The 25,759-nt window shown below is 35.1% G+C and overlaps 3 protein-coding genes across 3 annotated transcripts in view; 1 reads left to right on the top strand and 2 right to left on the bottom strand.

Moving 5' to 3' along the window:
* Window positions 1-11,226, bottom strand: part of LOC132130117 (serine/threonine-protein kinase 10-like) — a 53,013-nt gene extending 41,787 nt beyond the window's left edge. Inside the window, exons 1-2 of the mRNA XM_059541771.1 lie at window positions 10,857-11,226; window positions 3,454-3,618 (exon numbers count right to left, since the gene is read on the bottom strand). Coding sequence (XP_059397754.1) covers window positions 3,454-3,618; window positions 10,857-11,015 — 324 coding nt within the window. The 5' untranslated portion in view covers window positions 11,016-11,226. The remainder of the gene's footprint in view (window positions 1-3,453; window positions 3,619-10,856) is intronic.
* Window positions 11,227-13,085: 1,859 nt separating this feature from the next.
* Window positions 13,086-14,206, bottom strand: LOC132130866 (cytokine-like protein 1). Its single transcript, XM_059542704.1, has 4 exons — window positions 14,057-14,206; window positions 13,937-13,981; window positions 13,491-13,637; window positions 13,086-13,366 (listed from the first exon to the last, which is right to left on the bottom strand). The coding sequence occupies exons 1-4, from the start codon at window positions 14,204-14,206 to the stop codon at window positions 13,307-13,309; spliced, it is 402 nt and encodes a 133-aa protein (XP_059398687.1). The 3' UTR covers window positions 13,086-13,306.
* A 3,512-nt stretch (window positions 14,207-17,718) lies between these two features.
* Window positions 17,719-25,759, top strand: part of LOC132130357 (serine/threonine-protein kinase 32B-like) — a 60,723-nt gene continuing 52,682 nt past the window's right edge. Inside the window, exons 1-4 of the mRNA XM_059542048.1 lie at window positions 17,719-17,988; window positions 19,130-19,270; window positions 22,424-22,479; window positions 23,078-23,229. Of these exons, the coding sequence (XP_059398031.1) occupies window positions 19,219-19,270; window positions 22,424-22,479; window positions 23,078-23,229 (260 nt within the window). The 5' untranslated portion in view covers window positions 17,719-17,988; window positions 19,130-19,218. The remainder of the gene's footprint in view (window positions 17,989-19,129; window positions 19,271-22,423; window positions 22,480-23,077; window positions 23,230-25,759) is intronic.

The raw sequence follows: 25,759 nt of genomic DNA, 5'->3' as shown, positions 1-25,759 counted from the left end.
GGATACAGCACTCTGTGAACAGCCAGCTTCTTTGGCAATAAATGTTTGTGGCTTACTCTTGTGAAGGGTGTCAATGATTGTCTTCTGGACATCTGTCTTCCCCATGATTGTGTAGCCTAATGAACCAAACTGAGAGACCATTTTCAAGGCTCAGGAAACCTTTGCAGGCAACATTTCCATGATATTCTAGTTTATTGAGACGCACCTCTGTGCACATATACACATTATATATATATATATATATATATATATATATATATATATAATGAGTGTGTGTGTGTGTGTGTGTGTGTAAAGGACAATCCACAGCTAGCTGTGCATTAAACAATTTTAATGCATGATGTGGAGGCAAAGAAACACCTGACATGAAGCAGAGCTGTGAGTTAAGTTACTGCTTTACCCCCTCATTGCTAGACATATAATATAAGTTATTTTATTAATAAAACTTGATGAAAATTTTATGTGTTCCTGGATGTCTCTGTGTGTGTGTGTGTGTGTGTGTGTGTGTGTGTGTGTGTGTGTGTGTGTGTGTGTGTGTGTGTGTGTGCGCATGCATGCATCAATTAAAGCAGTGCTTTAATATAGAACAGTGATAAAACTGACTTGGAACTACCTGTGCATTCAACTGTTTTAAGGTATACCTGCCAGCGAAATCAGAATCCAGTATCCAGACAGACCATGTTTTATATATATATATTCCAGTTTAATATGCACAGACAGCGTATTCTATGCATTTTAAAATTGCATGCAAATTAATGCGGTTATAATATATATATATATATATATATATATATATATATATATATATATATATATATATATATATATATATATATATATATATATATATATATATATATGTGTGTGTGTGTGTGTGTATATGTGATTTATAAAAAAGTAACAATTTTGAGAATTTTTTTATTACAGTTTTTAAAAAAATACTATCAAACTTTCAATAAATACATAAATAAAAATAAGAGCTAACATTATAAATGTTAATAAAAAAATAAACGGTTGGAACTGGCTTACATTGTTTAATGGCCATTTATGTTTTTCATTTTCTGATTACAAAAATTATCAGGAAAATATATTAATTTGTAAATGAACAACATTTTACTAAAAAGGTTTACCAGTCTCAAAACAAATTACATACATATAATAGTTCAGTGAAACGAGGTACATAAAACAGATATGAATAGAAATACAGTAGATGTAGAGATGGGGTGGTGGAGGGATGCCAAATGTCCCTTCACATCACAGGTGAACAATGTGATAATCTGCACATTTAAAAAGGTTAAATGGTTAAAAAATGTTTGATATTATTGTTTTGAAGTCTATTTTGTAATGCATTCCCAATGGTAAGTTTACAGTGGGAATTTATTTTTGTGGCATTCAAATTAAAATGTGACCACTTCAGAAATCCCCCATTCTTCTCACATATCTGAATGCCAATGTGTAATGAAATCGTAATTAAACAATCTGTTGTGCATTGTTTGTCTAGATGTAAACAATCAAAATGAGGTCTGAGGACAATCTTATGCTTTCATTTCAGAATCAGTATCAATCATCTCGACACACTCAAGTTAAAAAGAACAAGTGCTCGTTGTTTGACAAGTGTGCAGCCGTTTCCTTTCACAAAACCCCACAAACATTCTCATCGGAGTGTTTTTCATCATGTGATTTTATGACCAGACACCTCATCCACACCCAGATATGTTCGTCTATGACAGTGAAGGACTGCTCAGACAGCTATTATGGACGTCTACTGATGATACCAAAACACACCTCTTGCTTTAGTATCATTTGCAGGTAAAAAGCAATGACTAAAGCAATACAGCCCTGGCCAACCTGGAATTGGTCATCCTGGAACCTGGTCATCCTGGTTTCCTCAACAAAAACCTAACAGGATTTTCCATTGGCTTTTGGATTGCTGCAGAAAAAAATCTCTGTGACCAACAAATAATTCTTGCATGGCAAAATTATTCTTAACACATTCTGTCACATCATGATAATCTTCACAAATAACACCGCTTTTATGAATTTTGAAGCCTAAATACATTTGGCAGAAGCTTGCTGTAGGCTATAAATGAACTATAACATGGTCACATGAATTCAAACTTTAATGTTTGCTGAAAAGGAAGTCTAAGTTAAACACTCGGAGATCAGGACTCTTTCAGACGAGCAAATTTACCTTCACACTGAGGAATTCCTGCAATGCTTCAACCGGCTCCTCGTGAAAGCTACTTTTACAGGCAGTTACCTTGACAGCACATCGTCTATGAAGTAACAATAGTCCACTACAAACATCCACATTGCCTTATTAACTTCTATATTATGTTCAGCTACTTGTCCCACCCTGATGAACAACAATGTATAGTATTGCGCTGAGCGAATCTTTGACACCTAAATGATATCGTAACAAAATTCACACAGCAGTGGAATAAAGTTCTGACTTTGATCTCTTAGAGAGAAGGTGGAAAATGATCATTTAAAACTTGAATATGCATAGACTTCAGTGACATGATAAACACTATGTGTGTACAATATGGTTAATTTAAAGCTTAATATTAGATACTAGCAGAATGGTTCATGTCTTATTTGAAAAGTGAATATTAAGCTATCAAACCTGCAAATTGTCTGTCAGATCAAGGAAAGATTAAAACACATTCTGTGCCAAAAAGACCCAAATTCAGAAACTCCCCAGGTTTTTATTTTATTTTATGTATTTGTCTGAATAAAGACAAACATAAATAGTGATGATAGCCAAAATATTGAATGTCACAGATGTATATTTACTGAGTAATCCACTGAGGAGCATCAAAAAGCCAATTTTCACCTGCGATTTGGAGCCAAATTACTGGGGGGTAAAAATGACTTTAGATAGATGGCAGCTGCATTATATTATCTGAACACAGAGATTGGTAGGTCTATTAGTGAAATATGTTGACTTTAGTCAATTTTTATTTGTTACATTATATGCAAATGGTCACAGTCTAAAAAATAAAAAATAAAATTTAAAAAAACCTTTTTGTGGGTCAACATTTGCCCATAACTGACTATAACTCAAGAAATATTAGAGATAACATAATTTTAGATTTTACTAATAGACCTACCAATCTACCAATCAGTGTAAAAATAACTAACTAAAGTCTGTAATTTGGCTCTGAATTGTCATTTTGACCCTCCTCTACAAAAAAAGAGTGCATTACTCAGTAAATATACATCCATGACATTTAATGTTTTGCCTTTCTTCTTCATGTATGTGTTTCTTTCAAGAAGGAAATGATAAAGGTCAATATTTTTAGAAGGACCTCTGGTTAAGTTGCATAGAATGACCCGATGAGGATGTGTGGATGACGTCTCCAAAGATGATTCATTTAAACCTGCTAAGCAATTCAGAAACTAGCTTGTAGTGTTCAACAAAGCTCAATTTGCTCCGTTTAACCATCTTACCGAGAGTTTGTTGTCGTAGAAGAAGGCATCCAGCAGTTTGACGATGTACTGATGGTTGCAGGACGCTAAGATGTCGATCTCCACCATGTAGTCCTCCAGCTCCTCTTCACTTTTGGTTTCGATGACTTTGGCTGCAGCTAGCGCACTGGTTTCTTTATTCTGGGCCTGAAAAACAAACCAGTTTCACATTAAATAAAGTCAGGGTGATCCACATTCACATGATTACATCTTGCTGATTTTACTGTTCCATGCTTGCCCATTGGGTGCAGTTAATTTTTACCAGGCCTCTGGGATTCAACTTTAGTCATCCATTAGACCTCAAATAATGGGCATTACTGCGGTTTAACTGCACACGCAAGATGATGCGACAGTGGACTAAATGCTGCCATTGATAATATTATTTCATAGGTTTTGTTATATTATTTTTTTTTTTTTTGAGGAGTCAAACCGCAGCGTTTTAAAATGTGAACTAATCATGCTTTGTCATAAAAATGTAATCTATCTTTTTTTTTTACTTGAGGGTCATGAGGGTTTGCCAGTGCTCTATATATAATAATATGATTTCCTTTGTTTGTTGTTGTTGTTTTTCTCTCTCTGAGCGTGCATTGTGGTCACACCAAAAACCATTTCCTTTTATTTTTCAAATGCTGATGAGCAGCACAGCAGTTTTGTACATTTTTTCCATATATAATGTCATTTTTATTACTCTGACATATTGGACTTTTTATTCATTTCCAATGTAAATGTTAACTAAATAAACATATATAGTATAACCGAGGTAGTCTCCATATGCGAGATTGACAGTACGTGGGAAACATCTTAGTATGCAGCATTAATCGAGGTGGAGTCGATCATTGTGGTTAGCTGGGTATGTTTTTAGAGGAAACCTGGTTGCCAAATCACTCAAAAACAAGACTTCCGCTTTCTTCATAAAAACTCAACTCAACGCAGACATGATTTGGACAGTTAGACTTGTAAACGTGTAACCTCCACACCCTCAGAATATGAAGAACCATCTCAGAAGACCTCTGCACAGATGCTTTTCATGGAGTTAGATCTCTGTGTAGGAGTGTAAGATATTAATTGTCTACGGTAGTATCGTAATTATTGTTTTAACCATGTGTGAGCTTTAGAGTATGTCATTCAAAAAACAAAACAAAAAGTCCATAATCATTGACTGCATGATGAAACCTATTAGAATGAAGTTTGAATGTCCCTTTTGTGCAAGTTGTGAAAGCAAAAAAATATCCCTGTATGTTTTTTTCATAAATTTATAAGTTATTATATAGTTTAGTAATATCACACAAGCAAGAGTGCCGTTTTCCTGAATATCAGCGCGTGAGGTTATCGCAAATTGATCGCAATCGCAAATCGTATTGATTTTATACAACAGTTCAGCAAACAAAAAATCTTCTTGAACACTGCAATGTGAATCATTTGAGTCAATGATTCAATGATCCATTCACAAAGACAGCCATTTGCTTCATTTCTAAATGAATCAGGTGTTTTGAACGAATCGTTTGAATGAATGATTCAATGAATCACTAAATAAGACCGAAATTTGCCAGCAGGTTTAAATCTCATATGGCAGGCCTAAACCAGTCAAAGTACCAGTACGAAAACACAAATATTATTTAGTGAAAATGAGATGAAGATGTGAACGTCGCTAGTGTTTTACTAGCTGACATTTATCAGTGCTGTGCGACTGAAAAACACTCCTAGCCTTAAAGAAGCATAACCATAAATAAAGCCTGAAATCCACTTAGATTTCCACTGAGAGGATTACAGCAGCTGCTCAAGGGGATCGAGCAGAAGTCAAAGCTCTTCACCTGAGCTAAATAATCCTGCAGGGCTTCCTCAAACCCTCAATAACAGCACAATAGTGTTCTTTCAGCCCGTTGCAACACATCCATAAAAATTATACACCTCTGTTTACATCTGGAAACAGCATTTGTAGCAATGGCCAAAAATCATTAGGACACTAAGTAAAGATCATTTTCCATGAAGATATTTTGTAGACTTCCTACCGTAATATCAAAACTTAAAGTTGCCATAAAATGCAAAAAAAAACAACTTTTATAATGTGTTTGAACACAGTTGTGTGGCCACACATAAACACTCTGGGGACATCAGAGAACAATTAAAAATAAATATCAATGCGTTCTATGGCACCTTTAATGTTTGATTAGTAATATGCATGGCTAAGACCTTCATTTGGACAACTTTTAAGGTGATTTTCTCAATATTTTTTTGCTCCCTCAGATTCCAGATTTTCAAATAGTTGTATCAACCAAATATTGTCCTCCGAACAAACCACACATCAATGGAGAGATCATTTATTCAGCTTTCAGATGATGCATAAATTGGTGCAGGATAACAATTATGAAAAGTTTCTACTCTGAGCTATTCTTGGAAACTATGAATTAGCCTTGTTAATGACGACAGCAAAACACATTCTTTACTACATTAATTAATCTCTACTTCCTTTTGCAAACTTTTGAACGAGGAAAACACCCACTAAATATAATAAAACAGCAAAGCAAATCAATACATCTAGGTTACTACATATGACTAGCTTTAATGTTTGATGTAGAACTCCTAATTATAAAAGTAGGCAAAGAGCTTTTAAAAAAAGGTAGTTTCCTACAAGAAAAAAAAAACTTTGAAGCGAATATGATATGATCTGAATGTTGCAAGAAATTGTTCTATGTAAATCAAAATTTGTGGGTGAATAATTTTCATTACATTTTGTAAGATTAAGTTGATGTGATTAATAACTACTTGGCACGAGCCAAAAGTATCAAACCAATGGAGAAAATGAAAATGTGTGGTGATTATTAAAAAGGTATGGTCACAGAGGACTTTGCAATCAACAAAAATAAGTGAGTTGATCTCAATACAGAATAACATTTCTGACAGAACCAGATTTTTTAATCATAATTTCAGTCATAAATTTCAAGCTATTTGTCTTTGCAACAAACATAACTGATTGATTTCTGTTTTTTTTTTCTTCAGTGCTAGTAAATTTCACAAATAATAAAAAAAGGAAAGTAATTTAATTCCACTTAAAATATTCAAGTAGAAAGCTAATCTTTATTTCATTTACAACTTAAAAAAATGACTGTGGTAACTGATTGCCACAAATTAGCATTTAAAATAATAATTAAAAAAATACTGTTGGATCAGTTTAAAGTTATTAACCTTTCATTCTTACACAATAATTGGAGTAACCTTGTGCCTTAAACAATATAAGCTTTAAACAAAAGCTAAGCTTTGGACTCATTGTCATTATCTTGAATTTATTATGAAGAATAGGGCGAATTCAGTCAAACCGAATGACCAAACGAAACAGTGTGACAAATACTAGTCTGTGTGATTATCTCGGTTCAGTGGCTTAAATGGTTTCAATGAATTGGGTGGTAATTGTGAAACTACAAATAAATAAAAAACTAAAAATAAATGAGGTTTAAACCAGATCCTTTTAGTGTGTATGATGATGCAGTTTATCTAACATGTAGAATATGCTGACGTGCACCCAGTCGCTCTTATCTTTCTGAAGCCAGCAGCACTGAACGCTGGCGATTAGCCGAGCTCTCGTGATCTACAGGATCATCACAGTAAGAGCCTCATGCCTCCACATGTTCTCCTTCAATACTTCACCATCACTCAACTACTCAGCATTAACCAACAGGAGAAAACAGGAGGAGTCCTCTTCAAAATCCCATCAGAGAACGAGTCCAGCTCCAGGACAAATGAACACACTGGTATTATAAAGCTGAAATGGGCTGGAAACATTTGCAAACATCTGAACTCTTTCCTAAATCAAATGACGCATCTGCAATTTGATTATTATTTTGGTGCGATTCAAGATTCAAATACTTATAATTGAATAGCATTTATAATTTACATCCATTTGGATTATTTCACAGTTTTATACTAATAAACGTGATGTAATGCATAGAAGTCATTAATTCGTAAATTAATCAGCTAAGAAATGTGCAGTTTCTGTTATAGCACTAAATGAATTGAATATGGCTAGACATACTTTTATCCATGTTCATATTTGAATAATTGGTTTACAGTGAACATGTGTAAATTAAATTCAATTAAATTTAAAAATTAAATGTATGCATTTAGAAGACGCTTTTATCCAAAGCGACTTACAGTTCATTTAGGCTATCAGTTTTTACCTATCATGTGTTTCTAATAGTTGCATCTCAGACAAATATTGTCCTCCGAACAAACCACACATCAATGGAGAGATGATTATTCAGCTTCAGATGATGCATAAAAAACTAATTGACCATTATGGCTGGTTTTGTGCTCCAGGGTCATATATATTTTAATCAAAACTATGAGCGAGAGGTCAGAAATACCAATATTTTTGGCCTAAAATGTTAATCTTTAAACACTTTTTTGATAAAATGCATGGTTATGAATCATTATTTTGTGATTATAAGTTACACTGATTATCAAAAGAAAACCTACACTTTTTTTAAAATGTATTGTCATTTGTTTTACTCCATTATTAGAGTAATAAGGAAGTAACATTGTCTAAACCTCAAATGTGTGTAGAGAAAAGCCCTGTTCGTGTTCACAGGATGTTGTTTCACAGAGCCACGTGTATCGACACGTTCAGACGAACGATCAACACTCTTCAATCTTTACCTACCGAGCAGTCAGAGGAAGACTGAGTGTTATCACACTAATAAAGCAGGAGCAGATCATCAAGATATCCAATTGTTCTTAGCGTTTTCATTTGTAACAAGTTCTTGAGTTTCTAAAGGACAGCACATTGCACAATATTAGACTCATGTTCTGTTCTCATTACACAATCACTCATTCATAACTCGCTCATATTTCCTTTTTCCAGAACAACACTTCCTTCAGTGGCACTCAGTGTCTGTGCGCACAACTCACTTTTACATTTTATTTCATATTATACATTTATTTTATGGGTCATTCTTCAATTGTGGTGGCTACTTTACTACAGTTGAAATAAACTTTAAATACCAATAAATTCTAAAAAGTTTACATTTTTATATTCTATAGGGTTAACACAATTTGTGTGCAATTAATAGATAACTTTTAGTTTTAAAATATGTATTTAATTGAGTTTGAGAGATTGCGTTTGTAACAAAATATACATGTTCCGGTCATACCTTAGAGTGGTATCATGGAATGTAATTGCAACAATAAAACATTTTTAAGACAAATAAAGTGGTTATAATGTGAATATAGATTTTATTTAACATCATCGTTTTAAAAAAATACATATTTGTTATATTTAAGAAAAAAGTTCTGTCCCCCAAATTCATGTCTGTGGTGTTACCACAATGGACTTTGCCCCTTTAAGAAAAGAGGGACATCTATTTAGACTACTTCCTGTGTGCAAAGGTCACTGCAGGTGCTGGTTGATCTGAGGGGTGCATGGGGAGGACATTCTTTCTTATTCATTTTCTTAAAGTTAGCTTAATGTCTGACCATTTTATGTGTCGCACTTGATTAGTGTCTGTGGTGTTATGTTAATAACTTGCAGATGTTTACATATTTTTAATCAAAATTTTGATAAATACATAATTATTAATATTTCCTAAATGTCCCCCAATCTAGAAAACATCATGATGGCAGCCATAAAGGCCATTTTAGAATTATATAATATTAATTTGAAGCTCCATTCCCTAAAAATAAAAATGTATTTTCATTACTGTAAAGCACACTGTATGTAAACATACATAAAGAAGCTTAAATAGATCATTCAAGAGTACTGTACTGTAACATAAAAGATCAATGATCGTCTGGTAATGTTTTACACTAAAAAGTGCTTTCAGCATTAAATATGTATTTACATTTTACAATTATATATGCAAATGTATTTAGAGATAAAAATAAATCAACTTTGCAGATATAAGCAAACAAAAGAATCTTGTATTAGAGCATAAAAATGAATGAGAATCTAATAAAAATTACAACTGAGAGATGATTATTTCAGAGAATTTCAAACAAAGTCAAGAGAAAACTGTGTTGACGCACTACAGTACAAACATGCTCAGAGATGCATGCTAAAAATATATACTTTTACAAACTTTATGGTCTCAAAAATAAGCTTCGATTAATTGATCCAATTTCTTTTATCATTGTGGATGGAGAAATGACCAGAGCATGTTTTCATGTGATATTGCAGTATTCCTCCACTGTGAAAGCGGTCTTTGTCAAGGTTGTATTTAACCCCTATCAGCCTGGTCTCTGAGGGCGAGACCCTGGATCTCATGGGGCCCCTCAGTTCAGGACACAGAGATGGGGACAAAAGACAAATTCAGTGTTTGCTACAGCAGGGTTCCTCTCCGCCTACCGAAACTGCAGCACATTCCAGTATCTTCCTCCACAGTGACTCTGAGTGGCCCCTGAGGGCCCCGGGCTGAACGCATGGGAACTGTCAGGATATCTCAGTGGCTCAGTGTCACTAACCACAGTTATGTTAGTTTATTTAAACAGTTAGCCATGGTAGATGGGTTCCTTGAGGCTACCAACACCCTGAGCAGTGCATTACTTCATGCCACTTCAATGCATCTCACCAGCATGTTATTACATGAAATACTGAGCTGCACTGTGATCCATTCGGTGTTAGCTCTTGACTGGCTCATGGGGTTTAGTTCTTTTATTATTATTATTGGAGATTGACGACAGAACTATGTATGCTCATATTTCTTGTGCGGGTTATTTATGATGAAGTGATATAGAGCGTGCGCAACGGATCTGTGTACTGTTGAAGAGTATGCGCCGTGAGCAAAGCTAATGGGACAGGAAAGTGTGTTTTACTGACATAAAGGCTAGTCTAACAACATTTCATCAGACCGAAGTTCACAGTTGTTCTACTTAAGCTGATCTGGCTGCTGTAGCTTTTCCGCGCTCGTTTGACTCGCGCCTGATGCTGAGGTAAAGCTGAAGTGCGCTTCTGAAGATTCTCCCGTTTGATGTGGTCATAAAGAGAGATACGGTGTTCGCGCATCTTAATAAATGCATTTCTTGGTAACAAAAAAAAGGGACAAAAACTGCAGTTTTGAGTGGGGTGGCCCTTTGGCTCCGACCCTGATGAATTCTAACTGTCATAACCAAACAGATTGCCAATTATTACAACTTTTTTAAATCCTACTACACTCAAGGCTTAGCCTATGAATATTAATTACGCGTAATGACGTTAACCAAGAAGGTCTCACTGATTGGCTGAAAGACCGCTACGGGTAAGCGACAGCGAATCAGGTAGAGGCCTGGCTTATGAATATTAAATATACTAATTAAAATAGACTCCTATATCAACATGACTACGTTAATATTCATGACCAAATCCTTTACCATGGTAGAAGTCTTAGTTTCGTTTCGCTGTCCAACAGGTCTGAACTCACCTTATAAACTTTGCCGAAAGCACCATCGCCCAGTTCCCCGATAATTTCCCAAATGTCGCTAGGATTTACATCCCGATGAACGTGCTCGTATTGTTTGGTTTTCTTCTTCACGTCAATTGTAGGAAGACGGAGAATCTTGCTGAATTTTGCAAAAGCCATATTAAATAAAACCGACAGCAGGCTCAAATGCTAAAAAACAGTTGACTTCAGAAAAAAACAAAAGCGAGTAAGCTGAAATCTGTCCAAGCCTCCACGGAAGGAGACACATTCATCATTAAAAAAATAACACAATAAAAACCATCAAACTGTGATGGACTGATTCCACTCCATTCACGAACAGGCGTCTGAAGCGCTCGTGTTCACCTGTTCACTCACTGCCAGTGTTGCCAGATTGGATGGACGATTTCCAGCCCAAAAGCTCACAAGAACCCGCCCACTCCAACAAAAAAACGCCCAAAACTTTAACTAATAAAAATAATGTGATACAACATGTCAGTCAAAGGTGTTAAGAGCCATTTTAACTCCTTAAAACTAAATAATAAATAATAACGTTAGATAAATTTCCCATGGATCAAATGGTGGCAAATACATTAAAGACAATTACCGAATATGATTAAAATAGGTTATGCAAGCAGTCACCGTCAAAACATTTGATTGATTTACAATTGATTTACCGATACCCTCGAAAAAACATATGCATCATTTTCAATGTCAACAGTCAGAATTTAAATGCATAAGTGTCCAATATAAGTGATAGGAAAAAGCAATGTAATTAGGTATTTTTACACTTGTTTATGCACACATATAACAGTCAAAACTGTGTTGTCATTCATTGATAAATACTGTATGAAAATTAACAACAACAACAATAATCGCCATCCGAATCCATGAGTTTATCACTGTGGTATGTAAATTTATTTTCACAGCGGTCCACATGAGAAACAATACCGCCCTAATAGGGGCTTTAGTCTTTTGTGAAGTTCATATTGTAGAACATTACATTTGCACAGTCAAAACTAAGAAGATATACCAATCTGTACTGTTTAAAAGATAAAAGACAAGACCGTTTAGATATAGATTAGATATAAATAGATTATGTTATAAATTAAATAATTTAACTGTGTACTATTTTAGGAGTTGCAGTAATATTAGAGTCTTGGTGTCATCTTTCCCTCAACAGGTTTAATTCACGTTTTGAGTGTTCACTCTCCCACTCTTTACCATGTAACATATATTTAGGCATTATGATCACTCATAGTTCATACATTTAAAATTAGATTCGTTATTGCTCATGAATCATCACGTGTGTCTGTAGATCACTAGTGATTGGCTAAAAGTACGGCCGCGACGTCCACATCAGCATCAGCAGCTCTGCACTGCAGTTTATAACAACGTGATGACTGTTCGGATGCAGTAGCCTATATGCACACTTGAGCTTGTTTGTTAGCCAATTCGTTTATACAGTTTATATATTTGAAAACCGACCCCAAACCAGCCCAAATTTTGTCCACCCGCCCAAGACAATTTTTACCCGCACAATCAAATTCAAAACCGCCCAATTGGGCGGGAAGCCGCCCAATCTGGCAACCCTGCTCACTGCTGCTGTGAGTCGAGACACATGGCCACGCCCACTCCACTGGAACCACGCGATTATGGGATTTGTAGTCTTAAAGCCTATTTATGCGTCATCGGAACTACAGGAGCTGCGAGTAATTGAACAGACCATCTTAATGAATTTAAATTTTGTATTTAACAATTATAATTTAATAAGATAGTCAAGACGCACAGATTAAAAATAAAAATAAAAATAAAAAACAAGGAACAGAACAAATTTCTGAGTAAAAAAACAAACAAACAAAAAACTGTTGCACACAACCCCCACCTTGTGGTAGTATGTGGAACAATTTGTAATTTTTTAGAGGACGGAAAACACGTCAATAGTAAACAAAAATGTAAACAACACTTCTTTGATTAATAGAAAGATACAAAGATCAGCATTTGTATGAAATAAAAAGTTTCTGTAACATTATACACTCTAACATTCAAAAGCTTGGATTCATGTATATATTTTGAAAAATTTGTATTTTTCAAAAATGCAATAAAATGTAATTCATAATTACATATATTCTATGATAACATTATATGATAATGTTTTAATTTTCTGATAGTATTTTCTTTTTTATGTTTTTAAAAGTAGCCTAACTGATTTTTGAAAAAATTATGTCCAGGTCATTTTGGCATAACCAATCAATATGCAGGATACTATTGAATCATCATAAAAAAAGAAAATAAAAAACAAAAAACATTGAAATTACATGAAAAAAAAGAAAATAAATTATAATTATGCTCTTTAAAGCTATTGATTATGAATAAGATCTGATGAGTAATGGCTCTTTATGATCTCCATTCAATCATTCTCGAGGCTCAGTCCGGTGATGTCTGCAGTGCTCTCAGCCTCTCCATCCTCTGTGATGTAACGCTTCGCAGTTATCACAAGTAAAAACCAAGTCCTGAAACAGACACCCAATTAAAACACACACAAGCAAAAGCTTAAAATGGTGCTACTGAAAATAAATAAATTAATTACATCTAAAATGAAAATGACCAAAAATGCAAAACAGACTTTTGACCTACCCCGTGACATTTTTGTGACATGATGAAATAGAGTCGTCTGATCACAGCAGCTAGATTCTGCACTTTCCTGGTGTACACACATCTCCGTTCTCTCAGACCGCCCAGCAGAGACAGATACGAGTTCATAGTGGACATCACACAAGCGTTCTGTCATCACAAAGAAACATGCGTGACAACACAACACAACTGACTCCTTTTTTAGCAGACAAATACTGGAGGTGAGAGGAATGAGCTCATAACTGTCATAAAAACATTACCATGACATGTCAAAAAATTCATCATTTTTCTCACATATTTTACTTATTGGCTCTTAAAGGTAAAATCTCATTCTTCATGAGAATCACTAATATTTGAAAGCAGTTAAAAATCTTCCAGAGCCTTTTCACTGAAACATGATTTGACATTACAGGCAAGCTTTGTCTCTTAAGATCAGGTACTGTACTCACATGAACATCGATGTAGAGGTCGGGCAGGTGAGCTGTGCATCTGGACTGCAACATAAAGCACTGTATCAAACATCAAGGCTCATTGTTGTACTCAACTCAGTTCAGTTATTTTAGACTTACAGTGTCATGGTCAGTCTTGATTTCGGCCGCTCTTTGGGTGATCTCTTTACCCATGGTCAGCACTTTGGTGTAGCAGGTTGGAGGGATGGGGTAGGGCTGAGCCCAAAGCATGGGCATCGCCAGCGCAAGCAGCAGTGTGGAAGCTAGCATGCTGTCTGCTGTCTGTGAAGAGCACTGATGCATTTATACACCGCCACACATTCATACAGCTTGTGTTCATAACAGGAGATGACAAGATATATGAGTCAATTAGGCTGGAATTCCCATCAGATATGAAAACGCTATTACTTGTGGCCGCTCGGCCAAGCCTTTTGCACACAAAAAGCATCATTTGAAATGACATTTGTGCATTTTAATCCAGGACATAAACTAATACATTCACAGTAAAAAAAAAACTTGTTTCAACTTCAAATGTTAAGCTTATAGTTAGTGTGAAATGTTAAGTTGTCAAGTTACAACTTGGATTTTTGAGTTGACTAACCTTAAAACTTAAAGGCAGCATGAACACTTACTTTTTTAAGTTGAAACATTTCTTTGCAGTGAAGAAGTTACAGTTTAGTACATTAAAATATGTATATTATAAATGTAATATCAAATAACACTTTAGTTCAAATTATAATGAAGGACTTTGCATTTGCATACGCGTACTTACAACCCAAATTCCGGAAAAGTTGGGACGTTTTTTAAATTTTAATAAAATGAAAACTAAAAGACTTTCAAATCACATGAGCCAATATTTTATTCACAATAGAACATAGATAACATAGCAAATGTTTAAACTGAGAAAGTTTACAATTTTATGCACAAAATGAGCTCATTTCAATTTCAATTTCTGCTACAGGTCTCAAAATAGTTGGGACGTGGCATGTTTACCATGGTGTAGCATCTCCTTTTCTTTTCAAAATAGTTTGAAGACGTCTGGGCATTGAGGCTATGAGTTGCTGGAGTTTTGCTGTTGGAATTTGGTCCCATTCTTGCCTTATATAGATTTCCAGCTGCTGAAGAGTTTGTGGTCGTCTTTGACGTATTTTTCGTTTAATGATGCGCCAAATGTTCTCTATAGGTGAAAGATCTGGACTGCAGGCAGGCCAGGTTAGCACCCGGACTCTTCTACGACGAAGCCATGCTGTTGTTATAGCTGCAGTATGTGGTTTTGCATTGTCCTGCTGAAATAAACAAGGCCTTCCCTGAAATAGACGTTGTTTGGAGGGAAGCATATGTTGCTCTAAAACCTTTATATACCTTTCAGCATTCACAGAGCCTTCCAAAACATGCAAGCTGCCCATACCGTATGCACTTATGCACCCCCATACCATCAGAGATGCTGGCTTTTGAACTGAACGCTGATAACATGCTGGAAGGTCTCCCTCCTCTTTAGCCCGGAGGACACGGCTTCCGTGATTTCCAACAAGAATGTCAAATTTGGACTCGTCTGACCATAAAACACTATTCCACTTTGAAATAGTCCATTTTAAATGAGCCTTGGCCCACAGGACACGACGGCGCTTCTGGACCATGTTCACATATGGCTTCCTTTTTGCATGATAGAGCTTTAGTTGGCATCTGCTGATGGCACGGCGGATTGTGTTTACCGACAGTGGTTTCTGAAAGTATTCCTGGGCCCATTTAGTAATGTCATTGACACAATCATGCCGATGAGTGATGCAGTGTCGTCTGAGAGCCCGAAGACCACGGGCATCCAATAAAGGTCTCCGGCCTTGTCCCTTACGCACAGAGATTTCTCCAGTTTCTCTGAATCTTTTGATGATGTTATGCACTGTAGATGATGAGATTTGCAAAGCCTTTGCAATTTGACGTTGAGGAACATTGTTTTTAAAGTTTTCCACAATTTTTTTACGCAGTCTTTCACAGATTGGAGAGCCTCTGCCCATCTTTACTTCTGAGAGACTCTGCTTCTCTAAGACAAAGCTTTTATAGCTAATCATGTTACAGACCTGATATCAATTAACTTAATTAATCACTAGATGTTCTCCCAGCTGAATCTTTTCAAAACTGCTTGCTTTTTTTGCCATTTGTTGCCCCCGTGCCAACTTTTTTGAGACCTGTAGCAGGCATTAAATTTTAAATGAGCTAATTAAGTGGATAAAAGTGTAAACTTTCTCAGTTTAAACATTTGCTACGTTATCTATGTTCTATTGTGAATAAAATATTGGCTCATGTGATTTGAAATTCCTTTAGTTTTCATTTTATTAAAATTTAAAAAACGTCCCAACTTTTCCGGAATTCGGGTTGTAATAAAAAATGTCAAAACGTAATGATTTAATATAAATAAAACTTCTAATTAGACATATTACAAAGTGCACTTCTAAAAGTGTAGTTGCTTTAAGTGCACTTAAGTGGCCTTTATTTAATTTATATTTTTATGTACAAGTTTTGTTGTTGTTGTTGTTGTTTGATTGTTTGTAAATACAATTTCAAATTTGAAGTACACTACAGGTGCAGATTCAGTGAAGCATGCTTCCTTTTAACAAGGGTTTTGCAACAAAAGATTTTCCTAAAAAGAAAGTTGTCTGCTGCAGCACTACATTCAGAGAGCTACAGAGCGTTTTTTGCTAATCAGCCTGTCTTAAATTCTACTGAGAAACACATTTTAATTGTGAATAAGCATGCAACTAAATAAGATGCGAGTGAAGTTGAGTTGTGTGCCTCTAGATGGCAGCATGACGTCAGCAGCAGCGCATCGCTCGTCATTCAGTGGCGTGACCTTCAATCACGCGCTAGAACCTCCTGAATAAACCTGTCTTCTGGCATTGAACAAAGACACACGCTCATCAGTGTCAGTCAGTCAAAAGAGGATGAAAGGTGTTGTATATGTGACCAGGGAAAGGTGACTAGTGTGTTTGTAAATGCCAGCTGAGCTGTAAAAGAGCTGTGTGTGCACGAGGCATCCAATCTCGTGAAGCACTCTGCTGTGCCAAGAGAGTAATGGGCATTTGGCTGGATTTTGAGAGATCCTATTGCTCTGACCTCCTAAACACGATTTCACTTCCTGACTGATGACCCAGAGCAAATTCATTACAGCCTCGTGTGTCTAAAGAAGAAAATGACTTACATTTGATCTGCATCTTTTCTGTTCTGTTCCTTTCTTTTCTACAATCACTCTGTAATTATATTTTTTCATGCTAAAGCATACTTTTACATTTTAAATATACCCTCAACCCTTAAAAAATAGAAAAAGATAGAAAACAGATCTTAATATATTCCATTTGACGACTGAAACTGAACTTGCCATAAAAGGTAAAATTATCAGAAAATTTTAAGAGACTACGTACTTATGACATAATGACATAATATGAATATATATAGGCTATATATGTATGGTTTTAATGTCGCAAATAGCTTTCTGCATGGTTACACCATACTGACAAAAGTTAATTTTTTATTTTGTTATTTAAATTATTTAAATAGTTTGTAATGGTTTGTAAGAAATGACGATAAATGACGTCACCGTTTAAAAGGCATTTATTGAATAAATTAATAAATGGCTCCGGGGAGAGTATATTGCGTACTTCCATACAGTACTTGAATCACGCTATGCATGAATAAACGATCCTCCCCACCAGAGGGACACTTCACCACCACCATCATCATCATCATCAGATCTGCACCAGACGCATGATGCTGCTTTTATTCAACAGTTGAGGACACAGCTCTCTCGCATCACGCACTGCTCCGGGATCGGCTCTCGGGTGTGTGTGTGTGTGTGTGTGAAGCAGCATGCGCGCGTGTTCTGCATCAGTGTGTCATTGACTCCGGCTCTGCAAGGATCTTCTCACAGCATTGCGGTGACTGGAGAAGTTGTGCGGGATAGGCTCATCTTTCCACTGCGGTCTCGTCTGTCTCGATCGCCTTCATGAGCTCTGCTGTTATTCGTCCAGTCGATCATTTCAATCCTCCTGACATATAAAGCGGTAAGTGTATGATTTCTGGCGATTTCACAGCTACAGGTCTATTCTCCTCACGTATTCCGAGCACTCTCTGCTGTTTCTGGACTTTACATTACTCGACTGTGTAGCTATATTAGCGTAGAGTAATTACCAGTGAACAACATGTATATAATCAAGTATGACTTGCACACTGTCCTAGTTAGTTCAATTTTTAAGTATTTTAATAGGGGCAGGTTGTCACACTTTTTATGCAATGAATATTTGGTCACTTTATTTTAAAGACCAATTCTCAAGGTTTACTTGCATGCATATTGACTGTTTATTAGTACTAAGCACATATTTATGCTTTATTGTGCATGAGCATATTTTAGATCCCACATCTAAACTCAACAACTACCTTACTTGCTATTAATAAGCAGCAGCTTAGGAGTTCATTGAGGCAAAAGTTGCTTAATAGATATTTAATAGAGAGAATTATACCCTAACATACAGTGTGACTACATAATTCTTGGTGTCAAATTTCTTGTGTGGATGCAATAAAAATCTCTCTTGAAGCTCTTTTATCGAGTAGATAAGAATGAATGAACTCTTTTAACAACAACAACATTAACCATGTGACAGCTTGCTCTGAATAGAATTTAACCTTTCATTCTACTTCCCTTATATATATATATAATCTTTAGAAGAAATTCTGAGCAGCACTGCTTATTTCATTATACGTGATATTGTGTGCAAGCATTGTGTTCACTCGTATATCTAACAAATACAGCAAAGCATTTGGGCAACATTTATTGTAGCCTAAGATAGATGTGATCTGACAGATGTTGACACTGAAAACAGAAAATGTTAACAAATTAAATTTACTGGTTTTATATACAGTATTTATATATAAAATTAGCATCACTGAATCAACCTAAATCAGTACATGAATTTATACCAACAAAACTAGTTTTTATTGTTGAATAAGTTAAGTATTGCCCTTTAAAGTAACAAGGTTACCTCTTCTTAGAGTATAAAACCACTGCTAGAGAAAGCAAGCCTTTGTGTAATTGGACTTCAGCCCAAGTGAGCACCAGAACATGTTATGCATGTAACACAAACACTTATCAGTTAAAGAGTGACAATATTTGATTTGCATTACACTTACGCTCATCTCGTTCCACAGGTCGTTCTTCGACAGAGGAATATATCCTTATTAACGAACACAAGGGATGTTTCTATTTTAAACCGGAGAGCTTCACCTCTTCAGAAGTCATGGGACTCGGTCAGTCCAGCAGGACGTCGGTCACCGATGACCCAGAGGAGGGTAAGTGTGTTCTTGGAAAGGAAAAAACAAGCTGTTCCAGTTCCTATAGTTGGATAGAGGAGCCAAACTCACAACACATTGATAAATGAACTACTTTATGACTTTTCATTTAACCTCCTCTCTTTATTTCTAACTCATATTTCTAACTGTTAGGATGCTTTATTTAAACATGGGTGGATAGTGTGAATGAAGCGTCACCTCTTGAATTTTAAAATACGGAAACTGATTCATTTGAGCATCCCAATAGCATAAGTTTGGGGCAGGACTATCTAGAAATTCAATTCTGAAATCAATTACTTTCTCCATGTTGTTCAAAAACTCTATGAATGCCGTACGATGAAAGGATACAGTGATGAGGGACTGTCAACCTCTAAAAAGGATAAAAAGCAACATTTATTATAGTATTTATGAGATAATCCACTGCTAGGTGTGCATTAAATGATTTTAATGCACAATGTAGAGCAGAGTGCATTGATACCGAACGGTGATTAAACTGACTGGAACTACTTGTGCATTAAACAGACAGACCGTGGTAGAAAAGTGTCTTCTCAAGGTGAACAACAGCTTTTTGTGGAAGAAAGACAATAACATTTAAACTGATAATCTCTCCCTTTGTAAATCTGTGTTTTGTAACCACGTACAGTCACAAATGTTTTAATGTCAGCAAAATGTAGTTATGTACTGTGGTTTAATTTATAATTCTGAGTCTGACAGAGCAGTCAACGACAATGTTTTGCTTTAAGAATATATGAGATTGCTCACTTTCAAACAGGATTTTTCCAAAGTAAACCCATACAACAAGATCCATAGCTGTTGACTGCAGAAAGTCATTTATTGAGGTTCTCATAAATCTGTCTGTGTGTGGAGGTGGGTCTAAAATTTACAGGTCAGATTCCAATACACCTTTGTGTGTGTGTGTGTGTGTGTGTGTGTGTGTGTGTGTGTGTGTGTGTGTGTGTGTGTGTGTGTGTGTGTGTGTGTGTGTGGATATGCTCAAGATGCATGACTCGAGGTATCACTTGTGTCCTCATCAAGAAACACTAATGATTAAACACTATCGATGGAGAGAAAAACATCACTCCTGTGGAGCGAGAGCATGTTTAACTCTTTATTAAGAGTTTGAGATCTTCAGGCAACACTTAATTGTTTTCTAGCTTTAATCTGGTAATTGTTATTGACTTTGTGGTAGGAGCTTCCCGTTAGAGATGGGGCATTGACTATTTAGGACATGCTTATGACCCTCTGGAAGTCACTGTGAAAAGGGTGTCAGCGTTCTCTAAGTGGCTGTCCTAGATCGTTTGCCCAAACTTGATGGGTCACCGATTCTTCAGATATGGGACAAAACATGACCCTCAAATGTACCTTTACTTTTTAAAATAGCACTACATTTAAATAGCTCGGCATTTGCGCTTTGGAGTTTTATCAATGCAGAGATCTTTAAAAGTACCATTTATTGTGATTTTATCTTTATTTGATGAAAACTGTGACATTTTTGCTCAAGCTTTCCTCCGATCATCAATTCAATACTTTGTATATGTTAAATATATAAAATGGAAAACAATAAGAAATATAAATATGTACATTTTAAAGATTACTGCATTCCTACAACTGTCCAAACAAAAGGAAGAGTTACATTTGAATTTTCTGTTTCTTTGGTAAACACTTTTTTGGTAAACAATTTGGAGATATTTCTAAAAACATTTATGATATGCTTTATAAATTCAATTATTTATATACTATAGATTTGTAGACAGTCCCCCTTAAAGTAGTGAAAATCCACGGTTCTCGGTACCAATTTCGGTACCAAAGCAAAACTAATAAAAAAAAACATAACTTTTTAGCACTAAAAATAAAACCAATGCCATTCTTTATACTTATTTACAATTGTAAGTTTTTCTACAAGTTATATAATTATGAAAAACAGTAAACAAGTTTCACCCAAATTTAATTTGTCTTTTAATTTATGAAATTTAATCTATAATTTTCATAGTCATGAAGATAAAGAAAACTCTTTGGATGAGAAGGTGTGTCCAAACTTTTGGTCTGTACTGTATATATATTTCCTAAATGTGTCTATCTATACATACAGATAAATATACACAGTATACACACACAAATTATGTAAACAAACTTTTATTTTAGATGCGATTAATTGAATATATTCGATTTGGCAGTATTGATATACATACATACTTTTGATTAGTTAAAAATTGTGCAAGAGTGTAGTTCTCACAAAAAGAAAAAAATGTAGCATTTTATTTTACAGTCCTGTTCTGAATTTACATACTAGGTATTTTCTCTAGTAATTTCATCATTGTTATAAACCCAAATACTATCCTTAAACTTAAACTTAACTCACATTAAGTCCGTGTAGTCTACTTCTATTACTCAGTACTTAGGTTGGCACACAAGTAGACACCGAGCAAAATAAAACTCAACAAATAATTAATATTCTCACCCTAACAGTACCTCTATGACATTCTTTCTTCATGCTTTGTGTTGTTTGCTTCTACTTTCAAGACTCTGGAGTATAAATTAGATTTAAAACTGATTTAAAACTATAAAAATCATCGCTGGTCCTTGACCAACAGAGGGAGTGACCACTGAGTCATCTGTAATTGGTGCTGATAGCATTCTTTAGACTGACTTTAACTGATGTGAGAGACGAGACGCGGCTCATTCACAGGTCAGACGATGAGTTTATCTGCATTAGATGAGGAGTGAGATTCAGCTCAAATGTCTTCTGGTCCAAACCAAACACATCATGCATTAAAGGGGTCATATGATGCTTTTTTAAAGATCATTATTTTGTGTATTTGGTGTGACAGAATATGTTGAAACCAGCTGTTTTAGGGGGCGTGGATGAGTCTTAACTTGGATAAAGAATATCTCTTTGGATTTGAGACTTTAGTCTTTTTGTGTGTGTGTGTGTGTGTGTGTGTGAGAGAGAGAGAGTGTGTCTGTGAGAGAGTGAGTGAGTGAGTGAGTGTGTGAGAGGAAGTGTGTGTGTGTGTGTGTGAGAGAGAGAGAGTGTGAATGTGTGTGTGTGTGTCCTACCAAAGTAATAAGTTATTATCTTGTAATGCACTAACTGTTATATTACATTGGTGTAATATTCTGTACCTCTCAAATATATTTATTGTCTCCCCACAGTCAACTTTGACCACTTTCAGATCTTGAGAGCCATTGGTAAAGGCAGTTTTGGCAAAGTAAGTTTTGCTTTATATTTGCTAGAAAACAAAACAAATTAAAGCTGGTGGCACTGAGGCCAAAGTGAGTCTTCAGAGATCTTCATTGATTGTGTTTAAAACATTGTGTGTCAGTCGGTCTTAAATATGGTTCATTATTACTATATTGACACTATAGTATGGTAAGCCAACTGTTAATGTCAATTAATGCCCAATATTCAATATGTTTAAATTCTTTAGACAATATTTTTATCCTGTTGTTTTTTTTTTTTTTTGCATTAATTTTCTCCATAGGTGCTTTTTTAAACATAACTTATAAACCTCTTAAAACAGACTTACTGTGAGCTCTGAAGTTGTTAATAAATGGCATATGCTTCTGTTGAATGAATCTGATGGATTATTTTAAATAATTTTTTTAATAATCAAATGAAATGTCTGAAAAAAATTATAAAAATCAGAACATTCCACCAATCAGACAAAAATATTTAAATACTAAATGGAAAATAAATGGAAAAAATACTTATGTAACCAACTCCACAAAAAAAAAAAAAACTTTCTCAGCAACTTTCAGCTTAAAAAAAAAACAAAAAAAAACTCATACCATTTTTTTTTTCTTCAGGTGTGCATCGTCCAGAAAAAGGACACAAAGAAAATGTATGCCATGAAGTATATGAACAAACTCAAGTGCGTCGAGCGTAATGAAGTGCGCAATGTCTTCAAAGAGCTCCAGATCATGCAGAACCTAGAGCATCCATTCCTGGTCAATTTCTGGTGAGTCTTTGAGTGATTCGTCAGTGCTGAGACGAAGTCAAACTGCAGTATAATACACAAAATAACCTTGAATATTAATCTGAGCATTTATTTGATTTTTATGATGTAATCAGGTAACCTTGCAGCATTTTAACAATGCATTCATTCAATTCATTAAGAGACAACGGCTAATAATTATAAAGAAATGTTTCTCAAAACCTACTGAGCCGACTCATTTCTGACCATGTTCATAAGTAGATGTCCTTTGGTATATGAGAGACTTGTATAATTGACTGTTTAAACAGTAATACTGTTGATTCTAATGTTAGCATGTTGCTAAGTTAACTATTCAGTAAGGAAGGGGGTGTGGTTTGTAGTAAAGCAATGTTTTGCATCCATCGATCTAAAATTTCACATTTTAAAATGGTTTCAAACTAGTTTAACAACTAATTCGCGAGCCAATCTAAAGTTTGTCTTGACAAACGATTTTTTTCTAGTTTACTACTTCTATACAATTTGAGGCAGTGTTTGCATCGTCTGCTTATTTAAAGATACATTGTAATTCTGAATCAAACTAATATTTTTTGTTGGGAGATGGGCATAAAATTGGTAACAGATGAAGCATGAAATTTAGAGTCGGATATGGGACAAGGCAGTTCAACAAAACAGCTCAAATCTGTTAAAATAGCAAGATTGTAACAGCAAATTACTTTGCACATTTAAATTCTGAAACGCTGCAATACATACCTGAAGCAACGTAATAAAAACATATCATGGTCAAGTACTGAACACAGGTTTTAGTGCAACTCACTGGACATTTCACTTTGAAACTGCTGCGAATCTTCCAATAAGGTACGATATCGCTGGTTTTATCTAATGTAGAATCAATTCCAAACGACACTAAAAAATGCTTCAAATATTATGACCCACGACTTGTTTTCTTTATCAGACTTCACTGAAGCATACTGGAACACAAACTTTCATCCTCATCAGTATGTCAGGCGAGAATGACTACACTGCAAATTTTTAAATCAATACCAGTGCATTTTTTTAATAACAAATTTAATAATAAGCATAAATGCCCACAGCAGAGAAGAGAAAACAGCCTTCTCTAAATAATAGCTGTGTGACAATTAATGTGAAAAGAATAGCTGGGGAATGGTAATGTGCTGTCAGTTTGAGACGGAGGTGAGTGCTGTGCATGTTCCCCTGCAGTGCTGCGGATGTGTGTGAGTTCTGCTGGACCGCAAGAGGCACTCAAGGTCAGATGCCAAAGACTTCAACATACTGTACTCCTCTCTCTCTATCCTGCTGTAGTGTTTCACTGCATCTTTCTCTGGGACATTTGGGCAGCTGGAGTCTTGTTCATGCAACTATTGACAAAGAACTAAATTAATATAGTAAGAGTTCTTTGACAAAAATCATATCAAGAAAAATCTGAATTACAAAATATATAGATATTTTAAAAAGGGGTAAAGAGCACTTACAGTAAAGTAGGGATATGCCGGTATCAAATTTTCCTGTTGTGATTAATTGCTCAGGCTTTTATCACAGTAAACGGTATTAGCGCGGTATTGAAACTTAGTTTAAAAAAAGTGCTCATAATACAGTATAACAGGTTAAAAAACTTTTTTTCTTATAACAAAAATAACTTAACATTTAAATACAATAAAGCGAAAAAGAAAAATACATAAAGTTAAAAGTTTTGCACCGATTAAAGTCCAAAAGAACTATAAAGACCCATAGGTATCACTTTACAATAAGATCTCTTTAGTTCACCATTAACATTCACAATGAGCTACATTTGCTACAGAAGTTATTAATCTTTGTTAAAAAATTAAACTTTGTTAAAAGTTTTAGTTCATGTGAGCTCATTAAATAATACAGTTGCAACTTTCGATTTTATCAACATGTTATTAAATATTGGAATACCTAAGATAAATGAATGTTCAGAAGAATTTTTCATTGGCAGTTTATGTTAACTAATGAATTAACTAATGTTAAAAATGAAGCCCTCAGGTAAAATGTAAATTAACAATAAAAAAATCAAAACACTTTCAAACTATTTCTATGTCATGTTGTAGTCCAAATTAAAATAGCCTATTAAGACTTAATACTTAAGTATTTGGCACTGTGATGAACATCATAGCAAATACACAAATCTGATTGGCTGTTTAAAATTATTAAATATGTTTTAGAAAGTAGGGCAGCTGCTTTTTTTGTGGTGTCTCAAGGGTAAGGACTGCATTTTCTGCAGTTTAGCGCCATCTGCTGTCAGAGAGTGAATGTGCTTTCATTCAGCGCGTCTCTCAGGTGTTCCTCATGTGCTTCTCATGCGTGCTAGTTTACATTAGAGCGCACAGAGTCTTTCAAGCAGCATACTGCGGTGTTGTGCATTTTGACCAGTTGATGGGAAAAGTATTCTTAAAATGCATCCCAAATTCTGAATAATTTGTAATATATAATTATTCACGGTATTTAGAAGTGCCCACGGTAACAATATCATGCATATTCATTACAGTGATATATCGCATTACCAAACACCAGCACA

Source organism: Carassius carassius, chromosome 47, assembly GCF_963082965.1.
Source record: "Carassius carassius chromosome 47, fCarCar2.1, whole genome shotgun sequence".
Lineage (NCBI taxonomy): Eukaryota > Metazoa > Chordata > Actinopteri > Cypriniformes > Cyprinidae > Carassius > Carassius carassius.
This window is presented reverse-complemented; position numbering and strand designations above follow the sequence as displayed.